Source organism: Falco naumanni, chromosome 13 (assembly GCF_017639655.2).
Source record: "Falco naumanni isolate bFalNau1 chromosome 13, bFalNau1.pat, whole genome shotgun sequence".
Taxonomy (NCBI): Eukaryota; Metazoa; Chordata; class Aves; order Falconiformes; family Falconidae; genus Falco; species Falco naumanni.
Window position 1 is genome coordinate 29,967,955 of NC_054066.1, and position 12,888 is coordinate 29,980,842.

Here is a 12,888-nt window from a genome sequence, read left to right on the forward strand (position 1 = left end):
ATGACAAAAAAGCCCCTTCAAAATAATTAAAGCACAGGAGAGAAACACTTTGCAGCTACTGATGAATTAGTAACACATCTCTGACAAATCATATCTGTAATAGATATGACTTTGTTGCACTTCATAGCAGTTTCTCTCCATGAGTTCAATGCTAACTTAGTAGACTTACTTTGTCCTTGTATCTTGTCACAGTTGTTTATTCCCCATCTACCTTTACTTAAGCAGAATAAAAGCAAGCCAGAAAGCTTCCTTTCCTGGTTTTGAGACCAAAGATTTTAACTGCCAAAATTGTTTTTAAATGTAACATTTTCAGAACTTGTTTTTAGATCTAGGACTCAATAGCCACAATGCCAGTTTCGTTTTGGTTTTTTTTTTTTTGAAAAGGAAGCTGTAAATATTTTAGTGAAGGTCAGCTAGTAGCTGACTAGCATTAAACTCTTTCAGCTTACACATTATGTATGAGATACATGCATAATGGAAGGAGGAAAAAACTGTTATGTCACATATTTTAGATCTATTTAGCTTTAATTTTCAGTACAAATACTTCACTTCTGTGACTGTTTTTACACCTTCAGGCTGCAAAAGCCCAATATGGAGTTCAAAACATAAGCAGCGGTTCTGTGCAAACAAAAATGACAAGAAACTTGCATAGAGCAAAGCTGTTCATGCATACCTCAACATGTATGCATTCCATACTTAAGCATTCATACCTATCCCAGAAGGTCTTTGACTCACGTAACTTGTTGAAATGGAACGCTTGGTAGAATGCAGCTGACGGATTCCTATGAGATCCAAGAATCAGACAGACATATTGAAAATGGGTATGTAATACAAATACTAACTGTCTTACTTAACCCGAATTACAAAGTAAATTAGACATCCAGACAGGTTAAATTTATGTTAAAAAGTTTACAGAAGTCACAGAATGCCTAAAGAATAGTATAATTGTTGTTTCTATGAGTTTCCATTAAGGACATACTGATTAAAAAAAATATCTCTAGCCCTACTAGATTTTCATGCTATTTCAAGCTGCTACCATAAAAAGATGACTGTAAACTGTAAAGCCATTAATGAAACATATTATGTCATGCCAACAGTCTTGTATAGGTAAGCTGTATACTGCTCTAATGCTATACATGCCTAAATTCAAATGATGCCTTTTTCATATTTCACAAATGTCTCTGCAAACAGTACCTAATATTTCTAGTTTACTTAGCACTCTATATTCAAAACACATGAGTTCTCCAAGGGAACCTAGAAGTCAGAGCTAAACACGCCACATTCAAGCTACAACACATTAAGTTATAACTGAAAACCAGATCAAGGTAAAATTGAAAAGTGGAATCTAAAACATTGCTGACTTTGTAAGCGGTTGTCAGTCATCCTCACGGCTCCCCTGCAACAGGGCAACTGTTGCTTGGAGGGGCCTTGCCAAGCAGCAAACCAGAGTGCTTCAGCTACCACCACGGGTCTCACAAGCCTTCAGCACAAGCTCCAGTAACCTTGCTGAAAACTGGACACTACGGCACAAACCCTGTCACCAGTGCCAAACCCCTGAGACAGCCTGACCCTCCCTGTTCAGCACACATTTGCCCCATAGATAGCAACTATACCAAGAGTGCAATTTAAATATCTTAATTCTCCAAAGTGTCATTTGAACACTTACTGTTTACAAGATACTGAGTGAAGCACAAAGACAAAATTCTCTGCTGCTAGTGGCTGTACCAGAGCATTCTACTTAAGCTTAGAAACTGCTTTTATCAATATTGCACTTCATCCTTATGCTGGTATAGCTGTGCCAGCCCTAGAGAAGAATGCAACAGCTTAACTGAAAAATCTTCAGAAAAGTTAGTATTAGTTCAAATTCCTTTTAAAGCCAGTTTTAAAATGAGAAGTTTATACCAACATTAGAAGCACAAGCATCTATTACTTTTCTAGGTTTATGGCAAGAATACTTCTTAAAACAACTGTCTTCAATTATTCAATAATTTCCATTTAAGTACAATTACTGTATAGTGGAGTTGATCTCACAGAACTAAAAAACCCCAAACAATGACAGAAGCAGCACTATAACAAAACACTCTCTGAAGTAATACGATTCCCATGGCAGGTATACAACAAAAACCTCACAAGGATAACAACACCTGTGCATCAGCAATGATCAGGAATTGCTTATTTAAAGTACTTGTCACTCCTCCTCCCACCTTCACCACTCCATCCTTCAAACCGCCCCCCCCCCCCTAATTCAAGTCTGGAATTTAGCTTAAGGCCTGCTACAGAAGTTGCTTGATCAAGCTGGTAAGCATCGTGCTCTTATATTGGCATTACATACGTTTTTGTAAGTGTTGCACTGTTGAGTGACAATTAAATACAACTAATTATAGGAAGAGCAACACAATAACTAAAGCACATTTAAGTAACACAGGGACTTAACATATGGAAAGCAACTGGCATCTGCAGGCCAAGAGAGCATTCCTTTGTTGAAGGGAAGGAGGAGGCCCAAGCTCTTCTTTCTAATTCAGTTGTCTGTGAGGAGTATGTAAAAAATCTCTTCCTCAGAAAGTGACTGGAAATAGAAAGTCATTTAACTTCCAAGATAAATTTACTTGCAGCATATAAAACGCTGTTGTTATTGTTAGCTATAAGAAGTTGTGGTTTATAACCACACGGAATGTATTTCATACGGTCTATTTTTATACTGATACCCTATACGCTATATATTCTTGTACTATTCTTAAGCAAGTATCTGGAAAGGTATGAGAAAGCTGTCCTCATTAAATTCTCAGTTGACCCCCTGCTGTTGAAATTGCTTTTGCGTTACTTCAGACAATTGAGAGACTATTTTCTATTCTGTAGCAAGATGTTAACTGGGTGTGTGTGTGTGTGTGGGGGGTGCTCCCTAAACAGGAAAAGCAAATCCACAGAGGTAGCATGAATATTGCCTAATGTGCAGGTCTGAACTAAAGCAATTGAGTTTCAGACTGTTGAAGCATCTATTTTTAACCACATCAAGTAGTAACAGGTCAGAGAATTACTAAAAACTCCTTTCAGTTTGCAGAAGCAATTAAGAAAACCACTTACAGAAGTAGCATAACCTAGCCTGCTGCTGCCATGCCACAGCTGAAACACCAGAAGTCCTATTGACACTGCCATAACTGGACGCAGAGACAGCCTGGACCAGAAAAGCAGACTCCTCAGGTCTCCTCTCCAGCAGCTGGCTGGGTCTGAGAGACTAAGACTCCCATTGTTGACACAGTGGGCCAAGAGCTGTCCAGAAAGGCGACGTCCCTGTCACTGAACCAGAGAATAAGCGCCCACCTCCTCTTCCATGGGAGGTACACCACGCACCTCTCCTCCTCGATCTCTGTTGAGAGGAGAACAGGTATTCCCAAGGATAGAGAGGCTCAATTCCAGTCCCAGAGACTACAACAGACAACTAGCTTAGCACGTTTAAACATTCAAACTGTATCTCGATTGGTAAAAAATGTCTCCATGTTTCTATAAAGTCCTACAACACATACCATACTTATTTCCTTTAAAAGCTCACAAATGTCGATATTCACAAACACACTCTGTTGTTAGAAGCCATAACCGGTTTTTATGCAACAAAAATTTGATCTAAATTTAAAGGATAAGAATTTATTCAGTTCTCTCAATACTTGAAACTTCAAGTTGTCCCTTTAAAAGGGAAGTCTAAACCATATCCAAAGTCTTACCTCATATTTGAAAGAGTATTCTCCCACTGCCATTAATCAGAGCAAGTACACGCCAGATACAAATTTTATTCTAGAGCTCTGCTTTGCTAGAAACCATGCCCATGAATACTGGCAAATTTTCAAGTATACAGATAAACGCCTTTTAGTTTAAATAATGATACTGGCTTTGGAAGTACTGAGTATCAGTTTGGCACACGGAGGCTGCTGAACAGATGTCTTTTTTTCTAGCTACTACCTTTGAAGGAGGAATAGTAACATCAGCTTCAGTGATGTCATGAACAATGTTTCAATCTTCAAACTACTGACCAACATCAGCAATTAAGGCCAACAAATGGAAGAACACATAAAGAACACCACCCTCCCCCACACTCTCCCCCCCCCTCCCCCCCCAGGTGGCAAAACAACAACAAAAAAAATCATACTAGACCACTTCAGTTCTCTCTCTCAGTATCACCAACTATTATTTTCATTAACTTTGAGAACAGGAATGATCCAGAAGATTAAAAAGGCCTAAGCACCTGTCTTTGAAGAACATGAAAATAACAGGTCAGACAACCTGTGCTCAATACCTCAGAGGAAAACCAAAGCAGAGCAGAACCACCTATTTATTATTACCTAGACAGCAGCAAGCCAACATGGATGGCCTAACAGGCCTCATAGAAAACACACAGAAGATGGGATCACGTTATAATAGTAGAACTTTTAATGCCATCTTGCATGACATTTTCATCAGTAAGAACACGGTTTATACAAAGCGGGTCCACCATTGATAACTACTCTGCACACGCGGCTCTCCAATGGTTCAGTGGAAGGATGCATCAAACAGAGCTCTCCAGGGGTCTCCTCCGAGTGTGTTATAGGATACTTTAATCCATGACTTGGACAGTGGAGTACAGACTATCTTTATACCTGCAGATGATCTGCAAGCACTCGGGACAGCAGGAATAGAATTCAGGAAGATCTTGCCCAATTGGAGCAATAGTCTGAAATAAAAAGGATGCAATTCAATAAGGATAAGCATTAAGTATTATGCTCTGGTAGCAATAATCAGCTGCACAAGTACAAAACATGGATCGAGTAGGTGACTGCAATTCCACAGAAGAGAATTTATTTAAACAGAAGTTAAAAAATAAAAAACTTGTAAAGGTGTCAAACTTGCAATACTCCTCCTGCACAGAAAATATACATACTAACTGAAGTCTTGTTCTACTCAGCCTTTCTGAGCCTTTACTTAGATTTCACAACCAGTTTTTCATACCAGCTCTCCAAAAGCATACTGAAGTCCAGGTAAGACCACTAGAAGATATGTCATACTTGATGATATTTTTTTTCCAATAATCAGAATCCCTAAGTAGAAAAATTAAGCATTTGAAAGAGATGAAAGAGACAAGTTACAGGCTTCACACAGTTTAAAGTATCTGCAGAGGAGAAGAAAACTCATTCTCATACCTGTTAGATATAAGCACAGCACAAACATTACAGGGTTTAATTGCAGCAAAGAAAGTTTAAACTGCACCTCAGAATTGTTTTACACATAAAACAGCAAGGACTAGAAAAGACTTCTTACAGAAGTGGTAGGATTTCCACACTTGTCATTCCAGAAGAGATCAAGCTGTTACTGTTCCAGCAGATTTCAGGCCCTTAAGTCTCCAGAGCAGCCCACAGGCCCATCTTTCACAATTCTTTGATAATTCAGGACACTGCTAGCAAGAACTTTAAGGCAGAAGTTCTGCCTCTGAACAGGATCAACTCCTATAGGGACCAAATTCAACTATCAAATGAAAAAGAAAGTAGTAAAGAAAGAGGCTGGTTTATACTTTGAAATCAAACTGCCTTTCCATTCAGTTGCAAAGTTCATGTCTTTTTTTGGTGGAAAGTGAGAAATGACCATTCTGAAACAAAATCCTTCTTAGCTGCAGACAAAGCTCATACTGAAGCACCGAGTTTAAGATTAGAAAGAATCAGTAAAATATCCATTATTCTGGTGTTCCTAGTCTTAGAAATAAGGTCATTAATCATACAGTGATCAACAGAACAGGGAATTCAACCGCAAGCTTCTAGTCTCCTATCCTTTGCACAGAAAGCTACAGGAGCCTGGTAACATGCCTGTAAACTGTGTTCTTCAGCCACATTTATCAAAGAAAAGATGTTAGTATGTTACTTTGTACATCTACATTTCTACATTGTCAAAAGTGACCTAAAGATTTTAAGAAATAAGTGTCTCAAAACCAGCCTAAGGATGAAGTCAGCAAATAAATGTATTTAGCCTTTAATCTGCATCAGAATTATTATTTAACAGTCAAGGGACTGCATAAGTAAGCACGGTCCCAAGTAAGATCAGACTATCAGCGTATATGGATGTGTTCTTACTGTGGTGGTCAATAAGGAATCGAGGCATTAAAAAAAAAAAGGAAGGTAGAGCCATCAACTGCCCAATCTGATGTGCACTAAAGGACAACAAATAAATCCCTCCCTAGTTTCTGAAGTTTATAGAAAATTGGAGGTATTATTACCCAGAAGCATTTCAAACCTCAGTTAGTTTTTTGTTATATGTCCTACCAATCACCAATAAAAGGCTGTGTTTAACTAGGTTACTAGCTATGACCTGCAATAAAGACTGATTATAGCTGATATCCAAATTAAAACACCTAGTGCGGTTTACTGAAGTCCTGAACCAGGGGTTTTGCAGTGACTTGATCACAGCTTATCAGGAAACTCCCAGTAAAGCTTATGACATTTCCAGATTATGTTTACACTAGTAACAGAATTCCTTCTCTGTTCCTCTTCTTTTAAAAGACATTTTACTTTTTTAAATTTATATCACCTTCTATTTAATGCAACAGCAACTCTGAACCAGCTTTATTTCCTAAGACTTCACCTACAAAACAGAGTAACTGGAGTACAAAGCTTTGCAGGAGAGAATTAACAAAGACTGAATGTGGGGAAGTCTGTGTAACATGCCTGTAAGCATAACTTAAGGAACAAACCCTCAAGATTAAAGCTCTCAAGTTTTGTGTTTACATATCCTGTTCACGTAGTTCCTTAAATACATTACACTTGAAAAACATATCCTGAAAAACCAGCAATAATTAGACATTGTTACATTCAGTTTTAGGTGCATTCTAGCTACAGATGACAGGAGTGTAACTCAGCGGCCCACATGACCGTTTCTGGCATAGCAGCTCTCAACTAGCACAATGCGTTTTAAAGGGGTCACAGGCTACTTCTAAATGAAAATACCATACAGCGGAGAGAAAGCACACTGTATAGATCTGATCTCCCCTGGAAAATCAAGATACACAAATTTAAGTGCTAAGACTGACCAAAATAGGACACGCTTAACAGCAACAGCCAGACGTACCACACAATAGTGCCAGTAGCACCAGCACTCAAGTTTCAGCTGCTTTCAAACAAACTACGCACTCCCACCCAACACTTTCAGAAACTATGAAAATCACCTTCTACTGAGAGAACTAAAGCAGCACACATCACCTGGAACATGACAGGGAAGTCTTGACATCAGCAGCTCCATTTCCACTAGCTGCATATTAAAACTCCTGATGTTTGGTTTTCAAGTATCAGAAAAGAAAGTACTAGACTTTGGTACCAGAGTTGCATCCTCCTTTCCATAGCAAAGACCAGAGCCCATACTTTCTTTGCCTTGCCTCAAAAGAGGATTTTGGAAAATAATCTTCTGCACTGACTAGAAGTCTCTGAGAAGTGAATGAGAGATGACTGTCTCGACTACAGAGGTTACGAAAGTCTGGCAGCGGCCTTTCACTGATCACTTGCTTGCTCTGTTGAGATGCTGGCATCGGCTTTCCCCTGCCCTGTGGGCTTGGCTCTCTAGAAAAGAGACCAGTAACATTCTTCAGTCCCTATGAATGCTAGGGAAAAGAATAAAACCACTTTTACAAAAATTGGTCATGAGAATGAAGCACGGACTGAGCAGGTTAGATCAACATTAATGGTCAGACCAGAGGGATGTAGCAAATAATCCGAGTATTTAGTGAGCAACAGTCAGACACTTCTGAAATGTTCCAGCCCACCCTTAACAAAGAGCAGTCACTAGTATCACCACAAGCCCTTGCCTGAGGACAACCACTATTCTCCTCAGCTATACGGGAGGGATGCCAACAGTTTCTTCTCTCCTCCTAGTACTGAATGGTTGTAGAAAACATTTTTATACTTGACTCACCACTGCCTTTTAAAACATGCTCAAGGCCTTTAACAGTCCTCTACCAAATCAGAGCAGATGCACTACACCATTTCATACCATTACAGAACCAACAGACCTCACGTGATACTGATTTGTGAGACAAAAGCTGACCTAGCCTCACTTTTACACTTTATCATTATCTGATAAAATAGCAGAAAGTTTTCTCCCCCTACACCAAAGAATTTGAATACTGACTATGAAAATCTGGTCTAAAAAAACAAGAAAAGATTTTGACACAGTATTAAATTCAAACTCGCTTCAACAGGTTACAATGATTTAGCAACAAGTCTTCTGCAAATTACAAAGCTCCTAGCTGTAAAATCAAGATAGTTTCTTCTACTATACACTTCACAGAACAGCTAGCATAAAAACATTCTGTAACACAGGCATTTCAAAAAGAGTTGCTTTACAGAAAATATCCAGCCTAGATGTTTCAGGGGGAGCCACACCTAGTTACTAACTTCAGTCTACCAAGTTTTGCTATTAACAGTTCGAATCCTTCTCTGATTAACATCACTTTGTCGTTTCTGCCTTTCAGGTCTCTGGTAGACACTAAATCAGTAGAGCATAGGAATATGAAGAACTAAATGTTTCCCTTGATTTTGTTACGTTTTTTGAAAGCCTGAGTCCAAGTTTCTATTACAGTTTACATATACTGGTGAAAATTAATGAGGCCAGAAGGACATAATGTTTCCTGTTCACAGAGCCTTGGATCAATAAAACAGCAGCACCTTGCCTTGAGATGTAACTAAACAACACTAGTCAGTAATAATTTTATTAATTAAAGTAAAATTACCTGTGTAGGTAATAATCATTCACTATTTCTGAAGGAGCTTTGCTGAAGAGTTTGAATAGTAAATTCTGATATGACTATTTGATACTAATCATCAAAAGAACAGCACAAACGCTCAACTTCTAAACCTCTTCCATCTGATTTCAACAGCTGCAACTCAAAACTCTAGGGTTCAATTTTCTTGGGTCCCAGAAAGTGGTCCCCAAACCTCAGGAGTGCTGTATTGTAGACAATCCTGTAATCACAACAGCTTTCAGGTCATTCAGGACTTGCTGATTATCTTTTCCATCCTCTACATCCTGTGTTCCTGCTTTCCAAAGCCAGACACAGTGCACAATTGGTTCACTCCTGACTAGTGCTTCTGTTCCAGCCAGGTAACCAACGCTCTTTGTGCTCTCCCTCCCTGCAGACAGCAGCACCACAGATATGCTTATTAAAACACTGTGTGCTAATAAAGCAAGGCTGTTTTGTGAAGGCTGTCATGGTTGTCAGTCAGGCTGAATTTTAATTACATAATCCTACAGACTGTGTACGGACTAATCTGAGTGATTCTGTTCTCAAATCAAAACACGTAACAACTGTAAGATTTCTCATACTAATGACTTGTCTTTCACTGGATAAAGTTAACCTCCAGTTCCTGCAGGGAGAGTACAAGACAATGTAGTTCACTTGATGTACAGCTTAGCTTCAAGAAAAAAACCACAATAGATCACACCTTCAAAGAGAAACAACTGTAGATTAGAAGTTGATACACTTAAACAGAAAGTCTTTGCTGGACTCAGTCAGGGATTCTTACCAGTATTAAGAAGCTTTCAAGAAAAGCCACAGTGTGGTGGGTTGGCCCTCGCTGTAAGCCAGCTGCCCACCAAGCCGCTCTATCAGTCCCCTCCTCAGCAGAAGGCGGGGGGGGGGGGGGGGGGGGGGGGAATGAAGATAAAGGCAGTTTAATGAAGCAATAGCAGAAGTCACACATGAGCAGAAGTGAAGGAAAACAAAAGATGTTATTCTCTGCTTCCCATCAGCAGGCAGTGTTCAGCCACTATCCCAGGAAGCACGGCTTCTGTACATGTAGCGGTTGCTCCAGAAGACAAACGTTGCAAATAACAAACGCCCCCACCCCCTTTTCTTTTAGCTTTTATATCTGAGCAGATGTCATATGGTATGGAACATTCCACTGGTCACTTTGGCTCAGCTGTCCTAGCTGTGCCCCCTCCCAAGACCTCGCCCACCCCCAGCCTACTGGTGAGAGGTGGGAGAAGGCTGGAGAGACAGCCTGGATGCTGTGCGAGCCCTGCTCAGCAGCAGTCAGAACACTGGTGTGTTACCAGCACCCTTCTAGCTACCAGTGCAAGCACGGCGCTATGGGGGCTGCTATGGGGCTCAGCCAGACCCAAAACACACAGAAAGGCCCATCAATATTATCCATGTTTGGATTAATTGAGACAAGCTTAAAAAAAAAAATAATAAAAAAGACTTACTGAAAATAAGTTACATGGTTTCAACAAACATCTTGAACTTTACCTCACAAGGGACAGAGCCTTCAGCATCTACTGCAATTTGCCAGTTACAATCACTGTGCCATATTATTCTTATGCAAATTATTCCATTCAAGAGAGCAAACTTGGAATGCATTCATTCAAAAAGCAGACCCCAATACACTGGGTAAAAGGAAGTAGTAAAACCCTACAAATTCCATATTTCTGAATTCAAGGGATTCACATTTGCTAATATTGCATTATCTATCAAAAAATCCGGAGATGTCAAAACTCTTACAATTACTGACTTTTACACAACTTGGCTGGTAAAAGAAAAAGGCATTTATTAATACATATGAACATGTTACTGTAGAGGATTAGGTTCCTACTGCGTGCTTTGCCCACAAAGCTCTATATCCTCAAACCTACTGATGAAAGGGAAAGCTGCTTGTCATTACTGGTGAAGGTGGCCTTGCACAGTGGAACAGCTGACTTGAATATTCATCTTCAAAGAAAATGGCCCCAAAATGAGATTTTTTTTCTTTTCCACTAAGTTGCAGCACAGCAGTTTCAGATATTCCAGTTACCTGTAAGTACAAGTGGTTCCTGGTTTTCTGACAACAAAATATTTCAACATCTGTAGGAAAAAAGCAAACTGAGAAAACAGATTCAAGCAGACTCAGCCAAATTCTATCTGTCCTTACTTATGTGACATTGGTCAAGAAAACATCTATTAGGAAACATTTTAAATTAAACGGCTTTTTAAAAAGTTATTAGAACCTAGACCATGAATGGGATGGTTTATTACATCCCCCTGCAGGGAGGGTGCACAGAAGACGGGGCCAGGCTCTTCCCAGCAGCGCCCAGTGCCAGGACCAGAGGCAACGGGCACAAACTGACACACACGAGGTTCCCTGCGAACATCAGGGAACACTTTGTCGTCATCACTGTGCGGGTGCCCGAGCCCTGGCACGGGCTGCCCGGGGAGGGGATGGAGTCTCCCTCCTTGGAGGCATTCAGAAGCCATCTGGACGTGGCCCTGGGCAACGGGCTCTGGGTGGCCCTGGGTGAGCAGGGGGCTGGAGATGATGACCTCCAGAGCTCCCTTCCAACCTCAGCAGTCAGCAATGTGATTGGTTTCTGTTATTGACAGAGACCCCCCTATTTCAGTTTTTAACATTTAGAAAGTACTAGACAAACATGCCAGTTGTCACTGTGATAGACAGCTGACACCGCTCTATGGTACTAATTAATATTTCTACCTTCTCACTGCACTGTTAAAAGCATTCAAGCAAGCTGTCATGATACAAATGTATTACTCCCAGCTTAAAAGGAAGAATAGATATATACAAAAACCCTTGTGGAATAATTTTTTTGTCATGCAAAATAAAATTAAGACAAGGATCCAGCTGTCTGTCATGTGGCTGAATAACTCACCTACCTACCCTACATGAGTAAAAATAGATGATCCCATACAGCAAAGAATTTAATAGCACTCAATACACACTTGTATTTATAAAATGAAGTTTAAAGATAGAGGAATTCTCAAGAAGTGGAATGAAGAGACAACCTTACATTGCACTTCAAATGACCTTTTATGTCTGGAGAATCTTCTCAGAAGACAGTAGCTTTAGCAGTTACTATAAATACTTCTATCTTTACACTTTGTCAAATATAGGAATAAAAGCAGACACCTGTGGCTGACAATCTAGATTTATCCACCAGAACTGTAACAGTTGTACTTTAGCAGGAATCTCACAGAAGTTTCTTATGGAATCATTGCTGACACAGAAAGCACGAACAAGGTTTGCATTTTCCATGAGGAACAGAAACTGCCAATCACCGGCTTTAAAACTGAAAGATGTGTATATAGCCTCAAAATGCAACAGGCCAATAATCAAGTACCCAGTGCAGTAACAGGGAACAACTTTCTACTACCGTGTCACCTGAAGTCATAAAAGATTATCAGCACCTCATCTAAAAATACACAGCCTGAGAGAAATTTCAGCTCTTCCATAGTGTGACAGTAGTTCAGTAGTCCTGCCTGCTCTAAGAACCTAAATATTCAGCTTTAAACTTTTAAAAAAAGAAGTTTTAAAAGCTTCCATGAAACGTGTGCTGTTCCTACCATACAAGACAGCATTCACAAATAAGCCAACTATGGAACACTTGCATTCTTCTATAGGGGAGCAGAAAAAAAAAGTAACACACAGCAGCTGAGCAGAATACTTAGGAGTACAAGGTACAGAGAACTATTTATATCAGAGCTGGTATACTTTTTTTTTTCTCCAAGCATTTCCCTCCATTCCCCCTTCTAATAACTATCTCATCTGAAGCACAGCTCATTAAAGAATGTATTGACTACTCCTTAATGAAAGCAACTTAATGTTTAAACTGGGAAACAGCACTGTCAAATGAGCAACTACATTTTTCTGTTTACATATCCTGTAATACTCAAAAAATGAATGCACAGGACAGATTTTCCATAATCTATAGGCTGGTGTGGTGCTGGAGTTACCTTATGTAATTTTTGTTATACAAAGTACAGCAAGAAGTGAACACAACTAACTGGAGTTTTGTTTGCATTCACCATCATTTAGTTATCACCAACTGTAACGTTCACCTCAAAAGTCCTATCTGAATGTTTTTCCAATGCTGTAGTTCTGGCCATCAAACTGAAGGCAC

General features: G+C 39.7%; 1 protein-coding gene across 3 annotated transcripts in view; it reads right to left on the minus strand.

The window, feature by feature from the left end:
* Window positions 1-12,888, minus strand: part of TSC22D2 (TSC22 domain family member 2) — a 31,161-nt gene that overhangs the window by 11,070 nt on the left and 7,203 nt on the right. For 2 of the 3 annotated variants that reach the window (XR_005830629.1, XM_040612901.1), the window contains exon 2: window positions 711-782. The exons of the other annotated variant lie outside the window; for it this stretch is intronic. Coding sequence is in view for 1 of the 2 variants with exons in the window: in XM_040612901.1 (XP_040468835.1) it covers window positions 711-782 (72 nt within the window). In the remaining variant the exon portion in view is untranslated. The remainder of the gene's footprint in view (window positions 1-710; window positions 783-12,888) is intronic. 3 annotated transcript variants of the gene reach the window in all.